Source organism: Cynoglossus semilaevis, chromosome 12, assembly GCF_000523025.1.
Source record: "Cynoglossus semilaevis isolate Cse_v1.0 chromosome 12, Cse_v1.0, whole genome shotgun sequence".
NCBI lineage: Eukaryota > Metazoa > Chordata > Actinopteri > Pleuronectiformes > Cynoglossidae > Cynoglossus > Cynoglossus semilaevis.
Genome location: NC_024318.1, coordinates 13,817,516 through 13,839,437, shown reverse-complemented (window position 1 = coordinate 13,839,437; position 21,922 = coordinate 13,817,516). Strand labels below are relative to the sequence as shown.

At 39.8% G+C, this 21,922-nt stretch overlaps 1 protein-coding gene across 4 annotated transcripts; it reads right to left on the bottom strand.

The window, feature by feature from the left end:
* Positions 1 to 6,930: 6,930 nt before the first annotated feature.
* Positions 6,931 to 13,321, bottom strand: ntpcr (nucleoside-triphosphatase, cancer-related). 4 transcript variants are annotated; one of them, XM_025061069.1, is made up of 5 exons: positions 10,443 to 10,598; positions 9,328 to 9,528; positions 9,134 to 9,137; positions 8,193 to 8,402; positions 6,931 to 7,635 (listed from the first exon to the last, which is right to left on the bottom strand). In XM_025061069.1, the coding sequence occupies exons 1-5, from the start codon at positions 10,553 to 10,555 to the stop codon at positions 7,558 to 7,560; spliced, it is 606 nt and encodes a 201-aa protein (XP_024916837.1). In that variant the 5' UTR covers positions 10,556 to 10,598; the 3' UTR covers positions 6,931 to 7,557. The 4 variants fall into 4 exon arrangements, 3 of the variants coding, with proteins under 3 accessions (XP_024916837.1, XP_008320551.1, XP_008320553.1); XM_008322329.3 differs by having other exon boundaries at positions 9,134 to 9,236; positions 10,443 to 10,570; XM_008322331.3 differs by having other exon boundaries at positions 9,134 to 9,236; positions 9,328 to 9,490; positions 10,443 to 10,548.
* Positions 13,322 to 21,922: the final 8,601 nt, after the last annotated feature.

Genomic DNA, 21,922 nt, shown 5'->3' with positions numbered 1-21,922 from the left:
TACTGTGGAGTTTAATGTAAAGTAGCTTTTGACTGGAAAGGCATGAATGGATTATACTGTAAATATGTGTGTAAATTGTGGGTCAATTGGTAGAGGCCTTCTTCTAGTCAGTAGGTGGGGTTGAATTCCAGCTGTACATCCATGACTTTATCTGATGCAGACAGGGCAGACGTGAGGATGCTGATGAAGGTGATGGAGCGGTAAAAACGTTACGTCTCTTTTTTGAGATATGGCCAGGTGTCAGTATAGCTGTTGAGTGAGACGTTACATCATACCTAACTACATTTCTACAATACACCACTTTGTTGAGAGAATGTGTCTTGTTGTCCGGCCTCTCTGGCATCTGTGTGTGTCCTGTATGTATGGACCATTTTATTGTCATCATTTAGTCATTTTTGTCACTTTAATAAAGGTGTGGGAGTTTTTCCAAAAAACATGTTCGTCTGTGTTACCTTTTTGTTTCTAGGATGGGTATACACCATTTTAATTCCAATCCTAGAAAATTAAGATGAGGTTTTTTCTGGTGGAGCATCCTGATTAAAAGAAATATATTGTTAGGGATGTGGAGTTAGTGTCATCACACTCACCTGTGTCTCTGTTCATTAGTCTCACTCGAGTCACCTGGTGCCCTGGGTATAAATATCTCCCTCACTCTGTCGGTGTGGGGATCATTGTGCTGTTGTGTTCTGTTGCTGTAGTTAGTGTTCTGTTCAGCTTCGTTTCTGTTCTGTTCTGTGTTCCTAGTAATTCAAGTTAAGAAGAATTCCGTTCCTTGCTGACGTGTATGCCTGGTAGGTTGTTTCCTTTTGCACTTTGTGAGTAAATTACTTGTGGCACCTTAAGAGAGTCTCCCCAGTATCACATGTGGTTCCTGCCTACTTCCAAGATGTCCAAATGTAACATATATAACAATTACTTATCTTTCATTTTAATGATACCTATAATAATATTTTTAAATTAAATTTAAGAATGAAACCATTATATAACATACTCAGGAAATGATGCCATAAGGTATGTATACAATATATATATATTGCATTGTCAACTATGTATATACAGTATATATCAGAGGACTATGTCAGTTTCTGCCGGTCTTGCCCATTGGTATGATTAAAGGTGGATCTATGCTCTAATGCAGGATTTTTCCAAGTCGATAAGCTGACTAGTAATACATTACTTTTTTTCCTGTCTTGGATCATGGATTATTTGATTTAGCTAGTGTCTGTCGACCACTGCTCCTTTATATGAATGGGCTGAATGCAGAGAACAGATTTTATTGTGTGTATGTTACACGTACAATGACATATTACGCTTCTGCTTTTCAATACAAATTAAAGGTGTAGTCAGAGCTTAAACGTTTTCTGAAAAGTAATACCACAGGGGCCTGTGCTTGGACCCCTAAAAGAATCATGTCAGGAATCCCTCTACAAGGATAAACTAGAATACAACACACTGCACTGACATTTCACTTTACAGGACAGACGATGACAACGACTTGCTGACATCCACAGACTGAGAACATTTGGATGCTCAATCTCCATTCCGGGTCAGAACTTACACCTCGGTGCTCTGCAGCCTGGAGGGTTGCTGAAAGCACCAGTCAATCAATTGATCACCGTGCACTGGATCTCTGTGTCTTCTCTGTGCCCTTTGACCTCTCCATCATCCACTCACAGCCCCCACTGCTTTCTTCACAGCTCTAGGGCATGTAGTCTTTGCCTACAAAACACTCAGTGTGGGCGTGTGTGTGCGCGTAGGCGAGGAGGTGGCTATACACACACCACAATAACACTTATCCACGGCTTAGGTTGTTGTGTTTCTCCCTCTGTAACCACTAATAACAGTCTGAGTGACACATCCTCCCAAAGGTGAGGTAGAAGTCCAGGTTCTGGTGTGTTGCCAGTAAATAGTGACTCACTGCAGTCACCACAGTCATTCAGTAAGATCCGGAGATGAGACGTTAACATCCAGGTGGTGTAAGTGGAGAAGGATGTCCTCAGGTCTGCACCATTATCAGGCTATTGACACAGGGAGAGGTCTGTTTAGGACCTATTGTCAAATGTCATCATTTCTGTCAATATTTAAGCGTGTTCATCTTGAAAAAAAAAAGCAGCTTATATTTCAATATTAGTCTTAATTTTTATTCACTTGCTCATTGGAGTAGAACAAGTGCTGAAACCCTGCACCGTCTGCCTGCCTCCAGCAGCTTTGGGGGAGTCCATCAAAGTGATGTAATGGGAAAACTCAATGTGTTGGGCAGCAGGGTGGGATTGTGGTTAGGAGTTCAGATCAAATGGCTTAAAGGGATAATTCAGTGTGTTTTGAACTGTGGTTGTATGATTTACTGGCACACAGTCAGTGTCGGAGCCAAGAACCAAGCCGAGAACCTGACGCTCACAGGAAAAAACATGGCTGCCAGCTTGGAACACAAGGATCTAGCCTTGTGCCACTTTGGTCACTGGAAGGAAAATATGCCAAATGTTTTCTTTCTGTTTACAAACAGTCAGCAGGACAACTGGAAACACAGTGGTAATGGTGCCCAGGTCTGTAAGTTGACTGAACCCATACAACATTGTTATTTTTTATGTTGCTCTAATTATTTACCAGTGCACAAATATGTGTTTAATGTTGGAATAAAACTTAATTTTAAAATAAAAATATATAATAGTAATAATAAAATTAAAATGTAACATGTTTGAAAATGAACCACGTTGCTTCTTTTTGGATATTTTAATAGGAGCTTAGCATCACTTAAGTTACAATACTGCCACCATCTGGTTCCATCACTAGTAAACATTTACGTGGTAAGGCATCCAAACCACATGTAAAGAGAAAAGGACGACAGAGGGCAGTATACCTGCAGATGAATACAGCACCACAGATTATGATTAAATTAAAAATGGAAGTGGCATGTATTTAATTGTTGTTGTTTGTCTTTGTTTTGTTTTTTTACTTTAAGATTGTTTTTTGCCATAAAATTGTTTGAGAGATGTAGTTCTGACATCATCAGCAGATTTAACGGTGTTTTAAATTCAGACATACAGTCAGTCTCAGTAAGATTTTCAGACAGGAAAAGCTATAGCATAACTAGGAGCCATGTTTTCAAATATAGTGACTCTGTGTGTCTCTGGTCGGTTCCTCACATTGGCACTGACTTGGTGTCAGCGCTCATACAGCCGCACCGTGGAACAACTAAACTGTCCCTTCACTTTAGATCATCTTATGTCTCATTCTCTCAGCCGCTCTGTCAAACCCAGCCTGTAGCTCTGGTAATGTTTGGGAAGTGACGCCGGCTGCTTTTCATATGCAGCATCCAGTTGTAGGCTGGCTGTCACGGGCAGCACGTTTACACAAACCACCACGAGTCAAAGCTTTATACTCACCATATGGTGACTGTCATACATGCTTTAAGTACTTAACTTTACAGCTTACAATAATTCAGACAATAATCTTGGGAAATAAACATTGAATCTTCAGACCCCCGCATGTACATCGTGAACGTTGTCATTTTTTATTTAATTTGTATAGTATTTACAAAACACATTGGTCTCAATGGACTTTACAAAAGATTTAAAGATTAGAATGGAGATTAAAATGATCCTCCTAACAAACCCACATCGGGTAAAGTAAAGCAGAATACATTTTATAAATACAAATGGGAAACTAAATAAATCACACATGGAACAAGAATTTTCATCACAGGTGTTTGGTTTTTCAGTCCACCAGACCAAATCTCCTCACTGTCCTCTCTCTACAGCTACAGCTGCAGCCATGCCTCCTGGGCTGAAACCACAAAATGCAATAACGGGAGAGAAATGTCTTCATGTGAGCAACTCCCTCAGCCCCCGCCCTACTGTCTCCAACCCACTTTTGCCCAGGATTGCTGGTAAGCTCCTTGAATTTCACTGCCTTCCATGTGTAGAGGGATAAATATTGTCATGGGAGTCGTGCAGACATCTGTCCTAAAGATATGGAGTGTGTGAATGCATCGCTGTGATATGGATATTAAACCAAGTGATCTTCATGGCGACTGTTCGACACAGTCTTTAAAACAAGGCTGTTTCTGCTGGGACACATCACAGCTCTCTGCTCCTCCAACAATCAGTCCAATTATTATAGTGACTCAACGGTAACGCCTGAACTCACTAGTGGTGTTCATTTTAAAAGATACCTCAGCAACTGTGCCATCAAACACACCAGGATAGGAAATTGCTTTTTTCCAAATGTCTCCTTCGCTTCTGTAAATGTGTTTTGGGTCATTTAGGATAATTTTCAGGGCATTTTGAATCAAATAATAGGAAACTGCCTGTTTTATTACTACAGTGCTAACACAGTTAGCTATTTTCTGTATTACAGAATGGATTATATTTTATATTTCAATTTTTTTTACAAAGTCAATTACTCTTATAATGTTTTATTACCATTATTTTCTTAACTGATGTTGTATTTTGAGATATTTTACCATTTTATGCAACTCTCTGTCAACGAAAACTTTGGCTAAGTTGACTTGTTCGCTAACAGCTGTCACTGAGTTAGTTTGATTAGCATTAGCCAAAAGTAGCATTATGTCTGTTGTTGTGGTTTTTGTATGTAAGCTGCCTTTAACTATCTTTAACTAGAGTTTAAATGTCTATTTGGTATCTTAGCTTATATTGATGAGCCTTTGTGGTTATTTTAATTATTTTTGTTAAAGGTTTAGTTACATCATTGTTTTGCCTTTTCAAATAGAACTGACTTCCCTTGATTTAACTATATTTTTGGTCAATCTCATTTTTGTGGGCTGTTTGTTACATTACTCTACAAAGCAACAATTTGAGAGTTATGCCTGGAACCAAATCTAGCATGACTATCTTTCCATTGAGATTTTTTGCCAATGTTTATATTTTACTACTTTATATTCAATTTATATTGGCAAAATGGATTATACATACATTACTACTGTTTTTATAGGTGAACACTCAGTAGAGTCTATAAGTTATTGTTTCATTACATGAGAATCCAAAACCAACACTAATATAAAACTACCAGCCTCCAGAGGAATTCCAGACATTTTCAGGGTATTTTGTCCCAGACACCAACTTTCTGACAAACACACACAGATGTTCTGTCTCCTAAACTTGTATCTTGTTTAGGTCACTGCCTTCACTATCAAGGTTTTATTATTATTTTGAGTGGTTCTATATGCCTCAGTACTTGTTAATTTTTTTAAAATGATTTGGATTTTTATTCAGAATTAGCATTTCTTCATGATCATATGTACTACTAATGAACTCTATTTATCTTTACTGGCTGCATATTGTTAGTCCATGGATATTAATTAGTACTAATTATATTTCCTGATTCATCATATCCAATCAAATGCATTCACAGACACTTTGAATGCAATGCACAAAGACTACAAATCCATCTATCTTTTCCCTCGTCTGCCTTCCTTGAACCAACCCACCTCTGAGTCGAAAACACGTGTTCAAAAACACGACTGTTGACGTTGAAGCCTATTCAGTGTTGGTGCTGTCGGTGCCAGATGATCCAGAGCTGCGTCTGCAGTGGTCATAAAACAGATGCTGGAGCAGCAGCAAGTCTGACGCAGATCACAGCTGGCAACTCTTACTGCAGCCAGACTGACAGCTTACATCAGTTACACCAGCCGCGTCAGTTCACCTAGCCAAAAATCCGTAACATGTATTTTCACTTTCAGTGACCTGAAGATCCTTTGATGTCTAACCAAATATGTGGAACACAGGGTCTTGATATAAACAGATGCCAAATCTCCACACATGAGATATCAGTACATCAGTGTGTTTGGTCACTTGTTTTTTTTTTTTCATCAAACAATGTAAAAACACAACACCTACATGTATTAATTTATATTGGTAATGAATGGTAATTGAAAGCAGAAAATCAGAAAGAGAACAGAAACATTTTATCTGTACTGCAAAAAAATGTATTTTGGATTAAACTAGTGATTCCCAAAGTGGGACATGGAGCTAATACAGGATGAGGATCCTGTAAATGTACCTCATATTCAGTTTTTTCTGGTTATATCTACGCCACATTTTGCAGTGATTTGTAACTGTAATTGTAGGTTTTGAAAAAATAGCTGTAATTTTGTCGATAATGGGAGGCACAATAGTTCGACAGAAGGGGGCACTGCATAAAACGTTTGGAAGCCACTGGATTAAACAAAGCATTACTGACTACAACTGTATTTTTTTAATTTAAAGTAAGCTTTTAATTTTTACAATTGGAAATACTATTAGGCCTATCACAGTGTTTGTTTTTGAGTATTTTCTTCAAGCTATAGCAGCCTTTTTTTAAAAAAAATTAAAAATACTTTCCTGTGCCATGATAAACTATCATTTAAAGCAGGTAATGACCCAACCCAATACAGTTCTTATTTGACCTTTTACCCTGGATTTCTCTTCTTGAGAGAATCTGCAGTGAAACCCAACAATAATGATGACCAATTCCATTTCAATTTCAAGATGTAGACCGTTGCTATGGTTACACACAACACTACATATAAACTAATGGTCCAATCAGTTCATGAGGGGATGAATAATTTTGCCCATGGCATTTTTGACTAGAAATAATTTAGCTTCTGTCTGCGGAGTTAATCAAGTATGACTCCTAATGTGTTCATCAATGCTTTGTCAAAAGTGAAGTGGCAGCAGTAACTTGTAGCAGTTTCTTTGACGATGACAGGGTTTGACGACTTGCCTCATTCTGTTGCAGTGAAAGTCGTCAGAGGCCTTTTTTGTGCCGCATCACCCACTCACCCTCTACACAAATGCACCCTGACATCTCTAAACTCCTTTACTCAGTGATATTATTCATCCCTAAGCTGGCTCGGCCCGGATAAAATTCTCATCATCTCAGGGGACGGAGCAGAAAATCCTTAAAACAGAAAGAAATTACACACAATACACATAACTTTTACTGCTTTGTATTAAATACACAGAAACAAGTATCCAGGAGTCGTATATGAATGTAGATATTTGACTCTTGTACAAGACCAGAACTTCTGACTGTGACAACAAACTTTGTTGCCTAATGTTCTTTTGTTTGAAGTGGATTAATTTAAATAAAATAAAAGTCTAGTTTAACGTTAATATTCCAAATAGTCAAGTACCAAATAAACTTGCACCACTTCTCGTCATGAACAAACTAATATTAAACATTCCAAATGAGAAATTCCTGTTGGAGACGGCGTCAGAGCAACGGCTGAATAAAGAATAAAAACAAAGCTGTTTGCAGGATCGGTCTTTGACTCAGAGAGCAGGGGATTTACACCGCAACTGAACAATTCCCTCCACTGTCTCCCATCTGATGATCAATTATTCAGCATGCAATCCATTTTGAGGCTTTTTCAAGGAGGAAAGAATGAATTGTGTACATAAATGCATGCATGCATGCATTTATGAGACACAGTAGCTCTTTCAACAACTGGGACGGCCTTGGGTCGGGTCACGGCGCTGTTAGTAGCTCATGTACATTATGGCTAACGTGTAACTCTGACACAAAGGCAATCCGTTGTCATGCGTCTGCATCTCCGAGTTAGGACGTGGGTTTCAGACATTCTTGTACCGCTCCTACGATGTCCTGTAGAAGAGCGTTCCTGTTCTCCTTAGTCACCTGAAGCAGACAAGAGACAAGACATTACTGACCACATGTATATGGACTGGAGAAAGTGTAAAAAGACATGAGACTGTGGTGACACAGATAACAATTGACATGTCCTGTAAGATTAAAGTTTGATAATCTGTGAGATTACCAAACCACATGGTGTACACACCTAAGATGTGACCTAGTGTTTTGTCAGTAAAATTACCATAAAAAACACACACACACACTGCTTTTGTTTGGTGTGCTTTTATACAGCTACACACAGTGAGTGGTTGTTTTTTTGTTTTTTTGCACGACAACAACTGACTCTTTCGTGATGAATTATGTTGACATTAGAGACCACTCTTTGTTGTTAAATCAGTCACGCATGATGTAGAGTTAATCCTGCGATCGTACAGAGGGATAATGCAGTTCATGCCCTTCTGCACTAGTGAGCCTACTGACTGTTCTCTTAAGACCAGGAGGATGTAGCCTGCAGTGTTCAAAAGCAATTGTGGGATTTACAGGCTCCCAAACTGACCTAAATAATATTTTTCCATCTAAAATGCAGAGGCTTCTGTACTCACAGCAAACACCCTGACGTCTCTGCTGCTCCTCACTTCCTCTACCAGTCCCAGCGGTTTGCCCTTTGGGATTGGGATGGTGCCCAGGACGGTGCAGGAGGAGCTGTCCAAAATCTGTCTCACTGCCCTGATGAAGGACTGACTGAAGAGTTCCATTTTGCCTATTTCATCAATGACAAAAACCTTCTTGTTTCCTCCATCTGCCAACCCCACCTGCAGGAGAAAGGTGGCAGGTGAAGCACTGTGTAGCTGAGGTTTGTAACAAATCAAAACCCTCAGTTCAAGAGTTATTTCTTAGTCACTAAGACAAAACATAAAAGTACAGACACAGACAGTTGACAGTAAAATTTTCAATTCATTTCCAAGTCTTTTAAAAAGTACATTGGGAACCGTGAGTGTGCTATATGTTCTTGAAATTGCTTATCCAGTGATGCCCCCCCCCCTCCCACCTCTGTTTTCTATGCATATTAATGACTGAATGTCTGAAGTCTGTGGACACAAGAGCAATGTATAGTTATGTCTAGGACTTACCAGGTATTTCAAACAGTTTAGTCTTCACATTAAAGAATGAAACAATTGATTGTTTGGAGTAAAATTATTGTATTATTTTACGTACACCACGTGATCTGCTGTGATTACAGAACAACTTGACATGAAAGTGGAAGATGTGCCGCCAGGGCACAGACACCATTCTTTACAGTGCATGTGTAGGCGTCACCCCAGGTTCATTTACATGCTGTATTAATCATGGTCAGTGACAGCCAGACGGCACCACCGACACTAAAAATGCCACTTTGGAATTTATGCCTTTGCTGACTTCCAATTATTCCATCAATACTAAGAAAATTAAAGGTATAATGATTTGTTAAGTGGGGAGACATGGGAGTGTTTAGCTTTCTGTGATCTACTGAGCCATAAAGACCAGACACATGATCCCGACTTACATTTCTAAAGAGAGGGAGAACCAGGGCTTCAAAGGCAGGTAAGTCAACCACATACTGTCCGACAGTGTATTCCCTTCTTCCAGGAGATGCACTGGTAACATCTCTGAACATTGAACATGAAGAGGACAAAATCCAAAACACAATGATTAAAGGACAAAGTCAGTTTGTTTCAGACAGGATGACAAGTCTGCTACCTGATTCTGGACAGGTGGCCTCTCTCTCCTGTCATGGTGACGACATCAAAGCCCGTTCTCCGGCCTCTCTCTCTGACCTCCTCTGTGTAGAACCCTTCAACTCCCACGCCTGATGACAGCAGAGCTTCACAGGCTTTTTGGACCAGTGTGGTTTTGCCCACACCTTTGACAAAATGTGAGATGCTAACTGCAATATCTGATCTTTTACGTGTGTGACAGAACATTGAACATCGAAATCAAAGACGACATCACAAACTGAGTATACTGTGTCCATGACATGTAAACAGTAAATTATTTATTCATTTTTGACCACTCTCGTAAGAGTAGGTTATGTTAAAAAAAAATTAAAATAAATGTAAAATGCAAAAGCTAATTTACAATCAGAGTAACTTCTCAACACTGGTCTATGCTCATGGGCTTTCTCTAATAAAGTCAACTATAAACCAAGTTAATTACATGCAGTTAGACGATGAGATTCCAGCAGTCAAACATAATGACCAGTTTATGTCATTTGTGTTATTCGTGGCAGGGGTTTATTAACTTCCACACGTCTGTACAAGGTCAACAACTAAAAGATGACTTGTGAATTAATCAAAAGCTATTTCAGTTGATCTAGTTACTTGTTTAAGTTTGACGCACAGTAATGTTTTTAATTTGTCACAATTTTTTCCACTAATAGGTTTTAGAGCTTACTATTATGACTGACGCAACACTAGAATTACTAGATACTTTCGAATTAAATTAGTCTTAATGGGAGCATGTTAGAGAGCATGTTACAGACAATAATAATAATAATATTGATAATGATGATGGTGATGATGTTAATGTTGTCCTACTTCATCAGTTAAAAACACTGATAAAATAGGACAGCGTATATCAGTACTAGGACAGCAGTGCAAACATAACATTATAAATATTTAATTACGAACCAAAGAAGTCACTGAAAGTTCAAGTCATTTCTTATATTATTGTACTGTATATGGATTTTGTAACGTCAACAACTGTCGTTACTGCCCCAATTTTCCACAACAATTTCACTGTGTCTAAAGTATTTATGAACGTTTGTTGTGGACATTGTTAATGTTCAACGGTCAAAATTTGCAAAGCCGTATTACCTGGAGGTCCTGTCAAGAAAACGTGCTTGAACATTTCTGTTCAAAGCGGCTCGTCCAGGCTCCGCTGCACTTCCGCATATAGTGACGCATGCGCTATAGGCACCGAACGTCATAAGTTCGTTTCGATTCGTTCTAGCTCCACCGTTAAGATATGGGTTAAATAACTATTTTTAAATTGATTCATTTGACCACAAAATACACATTGAATAACTTAGCAGTTGTGTGTGTGTAATGTAGCAAAATGTATGTTATTTAATTGCTTTTCCACTATTAGGAATGACTTTTGCAGTTTATGCTTAAATGCATCACTTTGAAAATAGAACTTCCATAAATTACATTGATACTGCTAAAAATGTTTTATTAAAAACACAAAGAACTAAAACCCAACTAATTACATAGCGTTATATATGTGACCATTTCTTACATGGTGTAACCAGGCAGTTTGTTAACCAGGAGTTCTGAGATGTGCTGATGCTCTCTTCCCAAGTCCAGAGATCCAAGCTCGTCTTTTTCCTCCTCTGCATCCTGTGGTTCCACAGAGGATACGGATTCTGATCCTCGGCCTGGACTTCTGTTTTTAAATGACTCACTTCTTAAAGATCCTAAACTCTCAGCAACTAAGCTGCTTTCTGCTCTGCCAGTCTCTGTGACCTCCCTTCTGGAGCCAATGGTCTGTAAAGAAGCTAAACTGTCTCTATCACAATCTCCGGAGGAGAAACTTACGACAGATGCCGGCGTTTGTGGTCGAATAATGTGTGACCTCAGGGACCGCTGTGGAGAGACGGAGGCTTTGGGGGGAACGGGCAGGACAGTTCTCTTGCGATGAGAGACAGAGTCGGGGCTGCAGGAGTCAGGTCGCACAGAAGATTTTGGAGTGTGTACTCTTGAGAGTTCTGAGGTGCTCCCTGGGTCAGGAGAGTAGACATCACTGGGCTCAGGACTGTTAAAGTCATCAGCATATTCAAGTTCCTTATTCGCTCCGACAGTCGAGTCTGAAAATGAAGACTTTCGACTGCTGAATTTGCTGCTGCCTGGGGATTTAATACTCTCTCTTAGCCTGAGAGATGGAGGTGATGATGGAGCAGGTTCACCCAGATTTTCTGTCCTCTCTGTGCTTTGGAGAGCAGTGTCACTGTCCACACTTGGAATGTGAATACATTCAACATTTCTCACCCCGAGAGGAGGAGAGGGTATTCCTGAAATTACTGGCAAGTCTTTTTCTTCTTTTTCACTGGAGTTTTCCCGCACATATGTTGTTGTTTCTTGTAATGGAGATTTCATTTTTACTTTCTGTATCACAGTTTCAACATGTTTATCAAGGGTTGAGTTCTTATTTAATAGTAATTTCTTCAGTCCAGCATAAGCGGGTTTATCTAGAGGCCTTGCCTTTCCTTTTGGGTTATTTGTTATCTGTTTTTCATTCTGTAATAATTCAGTGCAATCATGTTTTACTTTATGAGTAGAAATTTTCTTCAACCTCAGATTAAATGTTTTGGTTGTTCCGTAGACAAGCTTGCTCTTAACGGGTTTATCACATGTTTTACTTTCAATAATTGCTGCTTTATGTTTGCTTTCCCTTTGTGGGGTTGTGGGTTTAAATCCCGTGGCAGTGCAGGTTCTTGAGGAATGTACATTTTTCAAAAGAGAACTGGTAACTTTGGTTTTGTCTATAGTTTTGCGTGGTGTGATATCATGTCCACCTGGTGGCTCTGTAGAGGCCGGCCTGTAAATCCATGCCAGGTTGGGGTGAATAGACAATGGTTGGTGTGGATTTTGGACGTTTAACTGTGACAGCTCCATTAGAAGGGCGTTGAGTAAGGGTAACTGTTTTAAAGCATCTACATTTGGACTGACCTCATTTGTCTGTTGATGCTTCTCTGTTTTGGTTACACATATTTCTCTATTGTCCATGTTTGGAGAAACCCCAGCTTTGTTTCCAGACACCTCATGCCCAGAACATAACTCCTCAAATGTGTTAAAGTCCGGGTTAATACTAATTTGTTTATAATCAATAACACTGTCACCCTTATCCTCCCCAGAGTGACTGTAATAAAGTTGTGGAGGGCAAAATATGTTCATCTCTCCATCAAAACTGTTTCCAATTTCTTTGAATGTTTGAGCTGTTTGGGATCTTGGCCGGCATTGGATGGCAACACTCTCACCCGCAGCAGGAGAAGCAGCAGCAGCAGCAGCAGGATTTAGACTCTCCTCTCTTTTCCAGGTTGTTCCACTTGCCAGTGCAATGTTTTGAAAGCTTGTTGGTTGTGGCAGAGCAAAAGACGATGGTTTTATTACCATGTTTTTCTCCCCCATGCATTCCTCCACAGGCTGCTGTCCTTGCACTCCCGTACCAACACTTAGCAGTTTATAACTCAAGGAAATGAATCCAATTTTCTCTCCTGTGAGGCTGCACATACTAACAAGGCCCCTTTCTCCTCTAGACGAGGGAACAGAAATTCCATTCTGTGCCACATCCTGCAAAATTCTGCCCATGACTTTGACCAGTGATATTAAGGAGGAGCCAACTAACTTGGGAATCTCCTCTTTCACATCCAGCACCATGGCGTAGAGAGGGGAGCTGGACAGTCGTGTATGCAGGGAGTTCAGGTTCATCTGGAAGAAACACGTCTTGCCTTTGTTAAAGGAGTATTCTCCCGGTTTGTCTGCTTGCTGTGCGTTTTCTTTTTTGTGCGGATAAATGAGCAGCGTTGGGAAATCCAACAGTCGCACAGCGAGAGCCAGCTCGCCTGAAATCTCGGTCTCCTTCTCTACCCGGATATTTTCCACCAAAAGCTCAAAAACAAACAAAGTCTCAACGTTATCGGTACTTTGTCCTTCTGACATCCTGGAAGTAGTCCTGAGAGACGGGGGCACCAAAATCACACTAGTACTTAACGCTGATCCCCACCGTTAGCTTTGATCGGCTCCATGGAAACAGTGTCGCAGGAATGTTACGTCATATTATGCCCAAAGGAAACGTGGGTAATGAAGTGTTCCTGTTTTCACATTGAGTTGACGTGACATGTATGAGCTTCAAAGGAAACAATATGTCACCTTTACATTATCTATTTATTATAACTGTACTACGTCCTTGTTTAGTACTGCTGTTTAGGTGAAAATATATAAAACATTTAAAATTGTTTATATGTTTATATCATATACCATATCATATACATTTTACAGTCTTTGAAATACTTTACAATGCTTTTATACAGTTGATCGACTCCCTATTCAAAAACGTTCTATGTGTATGAGGTTATAGTTTTCTTATGGATTAAAAGTCATGATCATGAAGAAAAACTGAAGTACTTTTCCAGACTCTTATTGTATCTCGAAATCAATAGTTCATATCATATGCATCTTCATATTCATATTACTTAATTCTATAGGACCACACACCACATGATCTTTCTGTATGAAAGTTGCATGTTCTCTTTGTCTTTTCAGATTTTCTCCAAGTACTCCAGTCTCCTCACATAGCCCATAGATATGCAGGATTAGGATGATCGTTCATCATAAATTAAGGGATGGCTGGGCATGTAAATGGTTGTTTGCCACCATACATAGCCCCGTGATGGACTCTAAAATAATAAACTGTAAAAAGTATATTCTGCTCTCACCCAATGACTGCTGGGATTGACTTCCAGATCTCTCGTCATGCATGGGTGAATGAAGGTATGGCATTGAATAGTTACCATGAGCACAGATTCTTTTATTCAAAACGTACTGGTTAACGGGCTCCAGTATATGGTTCTTAAACACACACATTAGTTGAGTTGTAGCAGCAGCGTCAGTTGGGCGGAGCCTGTCAGCCGTACGTGCTGTCATCACAGGAGGAGACAGCGCTGGATGGATATCGCTCCAGTCTGAGCTCCTTCAGTCTGGAGGCTGAGTCTGAGAGAGTGAGATGAGAGAGCGACTGTTGTCCATACGGCTGCTTTTTATTTTAATAACCCCGTAAGGATAATACGCCTGCCGCCGTCGATAGGCTCACGGTCCCGGTCAGGACAGGACAGAAGGACACCGAGAGGTAAGAACCCCTGTGTTTACTGAGACTGAAGCGAAACCCAAAGTGAGAAGCAGGGTTGAGAGTAGAGCAACACCAGAACACGTTAGAGTCCTCACAAAGAATAAAGTTAGTTTGCGAAGAATATGAAGAATAAGTGAGAGCTGGTGGATACAACGTGTCACCGGCGCTTTGAATTTAACAATATAACAGAGGCTACTCACAAAGTGTGTTGTGTTCACTTGTATTTTACTGACTCGTATGTAGATGCATATATATAAGAAATTGGACAATTGAATAGTTTCCTAAGAACACGCCAATTAAAAAATAATATATTGTTTTTACATTTTTAGCTGTGGGTTATGTTAAATGGCACGTTATCTTATACAAGAGATACATTTACTGTCAGTTATGTTACACGTTGACGTCATAGTATTGGTGATAGCGTGCGCGTGTGCGCGCGGGCATGTGTGTATAGGAGTGGGGCGGAGATGATTGGAGTGGATTTAGACAGAAATATTTTCTTGAATGAAAGATACGATGAGTGAAATGCTTCAGTTCGAACGGTGGGGGGCGATAAAAGCATCGCTGTTCTCAAGTGTTTACGGGCTCCAGACTTCAATTGTTCTGCAGAGCTGAGGAGTGCGAGACTCCTTTATAAATATAATCAGTGATCGCAATATACTGGGCTTTTCTGTTATATTAATAGGTTTAGATCAGATTTGTCTATAGTATATTTTTCTTCATCCGTCACATTGTGCTTCTTGTTCTTTGGAGAGCACACCTTGTAGACATTTACATACAATGAATACCTTTTTGTGCAAAACAAAGTCGAATGCATCCCTAAACATGAGCAAGTTCATCATCAAAATGTGTTTGCAAACTTAATGTGTAAATCAAGTACTAAATCAAGTACATTTGAAAGAGTGGCTGTGAAGAATAGCCCCACTAAACAATGACAAAATGCACAGAGACGAAAAGGACCACACCACATCCTTCCATCTTTCACTGCTCTATCCTGTTTAGGGTTGTGTAGGGAGCTGGAGCCAATTCCAGCAGCGTGGAGCAAAATTTAGGGTTGATGTGGACAGGTTGAGAACCCAAAACATAAAGCAACATGCCATCAATTATGTGTGTGTCCTGCAAACGTCTTTCCATATCTGGAAAATGAAAAATGTTTCTTTGTAGACTTCACAGTGTTATTGTGTTTAGTGCCTTTGCCTCACAGACAGCGGGTCACCCGTTTGTGTCCCTTCTTAAACAGATGGCCACATTGTTGGAAGTGTGTACAAGGGTTTGCTGTAATGCCCCAAGTTTCTACAATAGTTCATCCAAATTGGTGACTCTCTACTGAGCCGAGGTAGAATGTGGGTGTAAAGGGTTTCTATGTGTGGTCTAGCTCCAGATCTCTCTGTTGCCCTCGACGGGATGAAGCAGGTTGAAGTCTTTATTGAATTTGATTGAAATTGTGAACACATTCTCAGCATTTAAAATGAATAGTGGGTTGCACACATAATTCATCTAAAATGTTCTATTCCTGTGGTTTTGTGGCATGGCCATTTACAAAGTGTTGACCGCAGCAGATTTTCATCTCTGGTGGTATCTCCAAGGCTGAGGATTTTGTTAAATCAAACTGTACACTGAGTGGTTGCAAAAGCAAAATAATAATAAAAAACCCTGCATTGAACATGTGGCGTAAAAGGGACTTTGACACCAGTTGTCACAGCTGGACCTTCCCCATAGCTAGTTGTAGGATTTGTGACCCAGACAGAAAAACAGCTTCCTTTAACATTAAAACAGTTTGAACTATCCATAAATAATATTAATCAGACCTCTTCTGCACAGCATGTGACATTTTCCTTCATAAAGGTTGACCCTTGCATCAATAGGCAGTTTCATGTAAGCCCCATTCACAGAGTAAACAAGTGAAATGTTGTTTGCTTCACAGTACCATGTCCTTTGCTGTCTTCCTGCAGGAAGTTTATCCTCCACAGTAAATAAAGCCCCAATAAAAGGGGCTACTGAAAGGCGCAGTCCACAGCTGGTGGTTAGATGCAGACGCAACAAGAACAATCGAAGTTTCCCTGTTAAATTTCCAGTGGTCTGGATTTATGTTATTTTAGCTTCACAGCTACCATGTCTGCAAATCAGTTGCAGTGTTACAATCAATAAGATACCATTACCTTTCACAACCTTTTATAACTAAGAAAAGATTAGCTTTTTGTAGCTTTTTGTAGGGACAGGGAAGATTTTAAGGGCTTGTCTTAAACTGAGTAGGGACAGGGAAGATTTTAAGGGCTTCAATATGTCATGACCTCATGTAACATTTATTGTATTTTCTTAAACTCAGTATTTGGCTTAAGTCCAACTGTCATAGGTCTGCACATCAGGGAGGAAATTAATTAACTGACCACTCCACTGAGTAAATATACAGACAAATGTAGCGATGTGTGCAATATTTGTATTATTGTGCACAAAAGCGAGAAAGAAAAAATAACAACAACCCAATTAGTCCAGTAATTTATTCTGTCATCATGCACATATTATTGTTAGTTAACCTCTTCCCCAGCTGGGGATGGATTCATGCATTACTCATTATGCTTACTTGCACATGATACTTGACCCATGCTATCATTAATTTGGACTGGTGCACATGATTCTTGACATGTTGTATTATTCTGCTAGAAAGAGATAAGAAAAGAAAATAATAATTTCCCAGATAGATGAAAGATGAATAAGAGATATATAGCTTTCTGTATAACTGAAAGAATGCCCAGAATTCTGACCTCAAGGCTATTGGTGGATTTTCGAGGGGTGTTATTTGCCCCACAAATTCTTGGGTAATTGATTTTTAATAGCTTGCTGCCAGGGCAAGGAAAAACATGTTTTAATTTAATGCTTTTTCTGTGCAATATCTGGAGAGACCATTGGTTATAATTAAGTTAGCATCTTAGCTTGTAGCTTTGTTTCGCTCACATGATTGTTTGACGTTTAAACTTTAAAGTTTAGTTTCTGTTGTTCAGTTTAAAATATAATTAGATAACTTTCACTTCTGCAGCTGCCTTTCTCATTCTACACAATAATAATGTGTTGTATTGTGCTAATAATACAGTAGGTGCCTTAAGATGGAACATACTCTCTTCTGTTTCTTAAAGTGCCCTCTGCGTGACCGACCCGACAATAGTAATTGAGCTGGATAGATATGTCTTTCACAGTAAAGTTGTGGGCATAATGTGTGCTCAGGTGAACAATGAAGCACCTGTCAGGTTTAGCATAGAAACGTCTTCCTGTGACATGCCTCCGGGCTATGTTCAGTTATTATTATTGCAGTGTTGTTAAGTATGTGTCCTGGCCTCCAGGGCTGGGTGACACCTAGTTAAAGTTTCAGCCGTTACATTGTTGTTGTTGTGGTACAGAAAATTTAGAACAAAGTCATTACCATAACGGATAACTGTGTAGGGATTGTTTTAGAAATTATTAAACAGTAAAAAATGATTGTTCACCATATGCTTCTTCTTCTTCTTTTTTTTTTTTTTTCAATTCACACAACACTCTCCGGCTGGTGTTCTGACTTGTCCAGATTTGGAAACAATTAGCAGGAAAAGAACCACTTAGACAATGCTTATAAAGGCAGATGCGTTTCAACATTTATACAATGGAAGCCTGCCAAAGCATGTGGCATCTCTTTCCAACAGATTCCACACCATGGGCATGTGAGAGGGATCAGGAAACCGTGTATGGTCTGTGCTGTGCTGCCTGGCTGGTTGGTTAGCCAGGAGTCACAATAGACCCCTCCAACCAAATCCTGTTGCTTCAGAGTCAACCAACCAGCAGACAGGAGATCACACGCTGCCTGCTCCTGTTGTGTGCGCCAGACTTTCTCTCATCTTTTTGTCAGCCATTGTTTTGATTGCAGTCTGGATTTATGGAAGGTTTAAGGCCGCTCATCATTGTCAGAGAAACACAGATGTCGTCATTAGATCAATGTTTTTCTGTAATGAATCCATGCCCTGCTCCGAAGGGTTCTGTTTGTCATGGATGCTTGTGGTTTCTTGAACAATGTGCATACTATTTTTTCTTTGTCTGTGCTGCATTGGGATGAGATGGGTTATCAGCTAGCCCTTTAATATGAACAGTCCTATAAAAGCCCACGAATTATCCACCACATCAGTTTCAGCAATGGCTCCCATTACTCTGGAAATAAAAGGTCCCTGTAAAACTATCTTATGTTTATCTGAGGAATGTCAGAGTGTGGTTATCGAAACATCTATTGCTCTTACTGCAAGTTCAACGTGTTTTGCCCCAGCTAGAACTAATGTCCTTACATTTTAGCTTAATTTTACATTTCACAACCCCCCGTTATTAAGAAGGCATGTTTAATAGACATATTTCAATGTACATTTGTGGGTCATTGTGCTTCACTGTAAACAACAGGAAGATGTCTTCAGTCTGTCACAACTTTGTTTCCATCGTTGGTGTGATGTGAGTTGTTATGGCTTGTAGTGCTGGACGTGTGGCTTGAACTTCTCACGTGCCACTTAGCTTGCTTATTTATCTGTGTCTAATAGATGTATCATTGGTTAATCTGACCTTTCCGATGTGGTTAATCCTTTTAGTAGATAGAGGTAATTAGACACAGATAAGCAATGTTTTTAATCACGTTTTTAAAATGCTTTGGCAAAGAGACTTTCACTCTGTAGTATAGTTTATACTGAAAAATTAGGCCGTTTTAACTCATTTATTTTCAAACCTTTCTTGTTAATATAATATAGTAAAGGTTTGAAGTAAAGTCTGTTTAACACTCCCTTCCCTGTTCCTCGTACGTGTCACTTTTAAACTGAGGTTTGAGCATACACATGAGGAGGTTAAAAAGTTTAAATCTAACAATTAGTATTTTGAGTACATTTTTAGATTATTAAAGCTTTACCTTTAAACCATACATCAGTTAAAGAAGAGCGCATTCCTTTAGCAGACTTAGCTAAATTGTACATACACCAAAATGTATGTAACGCGTGCAAGAAAAAGATACACTACTTTTTCGGCCAAAATGTATGTAACGTGTGCAAGAAAAAGATACACTACTTTTTCCACTATGTTGTTACTCAAAGACAATAATTAAATATTTTGAAGCTCATGATTTGCTGATACCACTTGTTGAGTTGTTTTCCCCCCTCATACACTAAAACTGTGACAAAAAAGTGACAGCCCAGTTATACATTTAATCTGTTGCGTTTTTTAATTTCCCACTCTTGTACCACCCTTGCAGCAGGTTTGCTGTCACACCATCCACAGGCAGTGGCATGGCTGGAGGGGAAGTGGTAGGATGTAGCAGATGGTGCAGTGTCAAGTCAAATGTTGATTGTGCTGTTACTGGTTGACAACACTGTCAACCTCTGTCCACACAGAGCCCTGATTTTGAAGGGCTCAGAACGAGGTTAGGCGTAAGGGCAGCTGGAGATAAAGGTTGAAGCCCTTTGAAGATGACTAGGCCTTACTGTCTGTCCATTCATGGCTGAATGTTTACTGCACAGATAAGGCGTCAGATAACTTTAGTCATAGCAATTGGTAATACAGTATGTCCTTCCCTTTATCTACATGACAGCTGTTGTAGAATATGCCATGACATATTGCAGAACAGCCACACGTTAGATTGTGAGATTTGTCATGAGAGTGTCATCGTCATCATGTAACCTCCTTGGATCAACCTGTACCCTTTGACAGTGACCTTTTGAACCAGCTCATAAAGCTCCACCCTGCTCATATAACTGACAGATGGAGCTGCATATAATCTTACTACATGTCGGTGCTTACAGCTTACAAATGTAGGTCTGAGAGACAACACAGCTGTAAATATAGGTTACATATTAATGAGAGAAAACCATGAACCATGCCTACATGTACACAGTTATTAAACTATTTAAAGGGGTTTTTGTTGGTTTGTCAAAATGAATGGCTTTTTGTCCAATCTATTTATCATTACACAATAGCTTTATTAAAGCCTTTCTTATCTTTTCACAACCATTTCTGCCCAAGGGACTGTTGTACAAATACCCCCTCTCAGAGCTGGGTGCACTGCAGGATCAATCTTCGTTGCACCGAGTCAATAATTTAATGTCACCCTGGAAAACATCATTTTCATGTATTATGTATTTGTTCTAGTCAAGCATGTAGGAAAATGTCTTGCCAAGATGAATTATGTCTGTACCTCCTATTCCCTACGGGACTCATTAGTGTCCATATCAGGAATGTTGGTGAAAAGGCCATTGAAAGCTGCTGACTCTCCCTACATGTTTTGTCTACATGTCTGTCATTGGTCACAATGGAGAGGATGAATGCTGGCCAGTCATTAACCCGAGGGCCAATGAAACCAAGGACCAGCCATGACCCGTGGGGTTAACTTGATTGGTGTTCCCCTCTACAGGCTCGGGCAGTTGGGAATACTGACCCCTGTGGTTGCAGTAAGTCTCCAAAGGGAGATTTTGTTTTGGATTATTGCTTATGTGCATACCAACCTCCAACCGTAGCGAAATAAAGGGTCTTTCTGAATAGTGATACATCGAGAGTGATCACGGCCTTATCAAAGTGTCAAAAACGTTATCCACAAATTAATAAATGCAAATAATGTGTTAATTCTGACAGCCATAGTTTATATTTAATAATTAAATCAAGTGGATGTGGCACTTTGGCCCAGAGGTAATGTCTCTGTCATTGGTGTGGAACCCCAGGGTTCACCTCCTGGGCAGGTTCGAATCCCGGTTAGGGCAGTTGGTACCTTCCAGTGGACTCACCACCTGCAGGAAGGTTTAGGGGGGTTAATACGGTGCAATGTGATTTGGGTGGCGGTCATGGAGACTGCTGCCCCCGCGACCCAGTAACGGATAAGCGGATGAAAATGGATGGATGGATAGAAGTTGGGGATTGTAGTTTGCAACATTGGTACAACATCCATATTGAAGGTATGGTTAACTGGATATGTCATTGAATCCAGACCATGCAAACATCTGTGCCCTTGACTGTTAAATTGACCTAGGTTAAGCCAAGCCAAGGAGCAAATAACCATCGGATGAATTGTTTTAAAGTGTTTTACTATGCTGACTTGTTTCTGATGGAGGTTGATTGTAATTATCAAGTCAAATGGAGCAGAGCTGTGACAGATGTGCCATAAAGTGTGCAGTTTTAGAGTGTGTGTGTGGGCTGATGTGTGTGTGAATGACAGAGTCACTGAAGCATTGCTTCTGGAGCCATATCCTTCACTTAACCTCAACATTGCTCAGTGGCTACCACTGCTGTTGAAGACATATTTGTGAGCATTCCGTGGTAATGCAAATAGTAAGCATTGCCTCTTATTTTGCAATGCAAGATGTAAAAGTCAAGTACAAGAGTAACAGCAGTTGTTTCTATCGTCTCTGAGGCTGTTGTGATTTGTCATGTCCTGAGTGCATTTCTGAACGATGCTTGCTTGGTTTCTGGATAT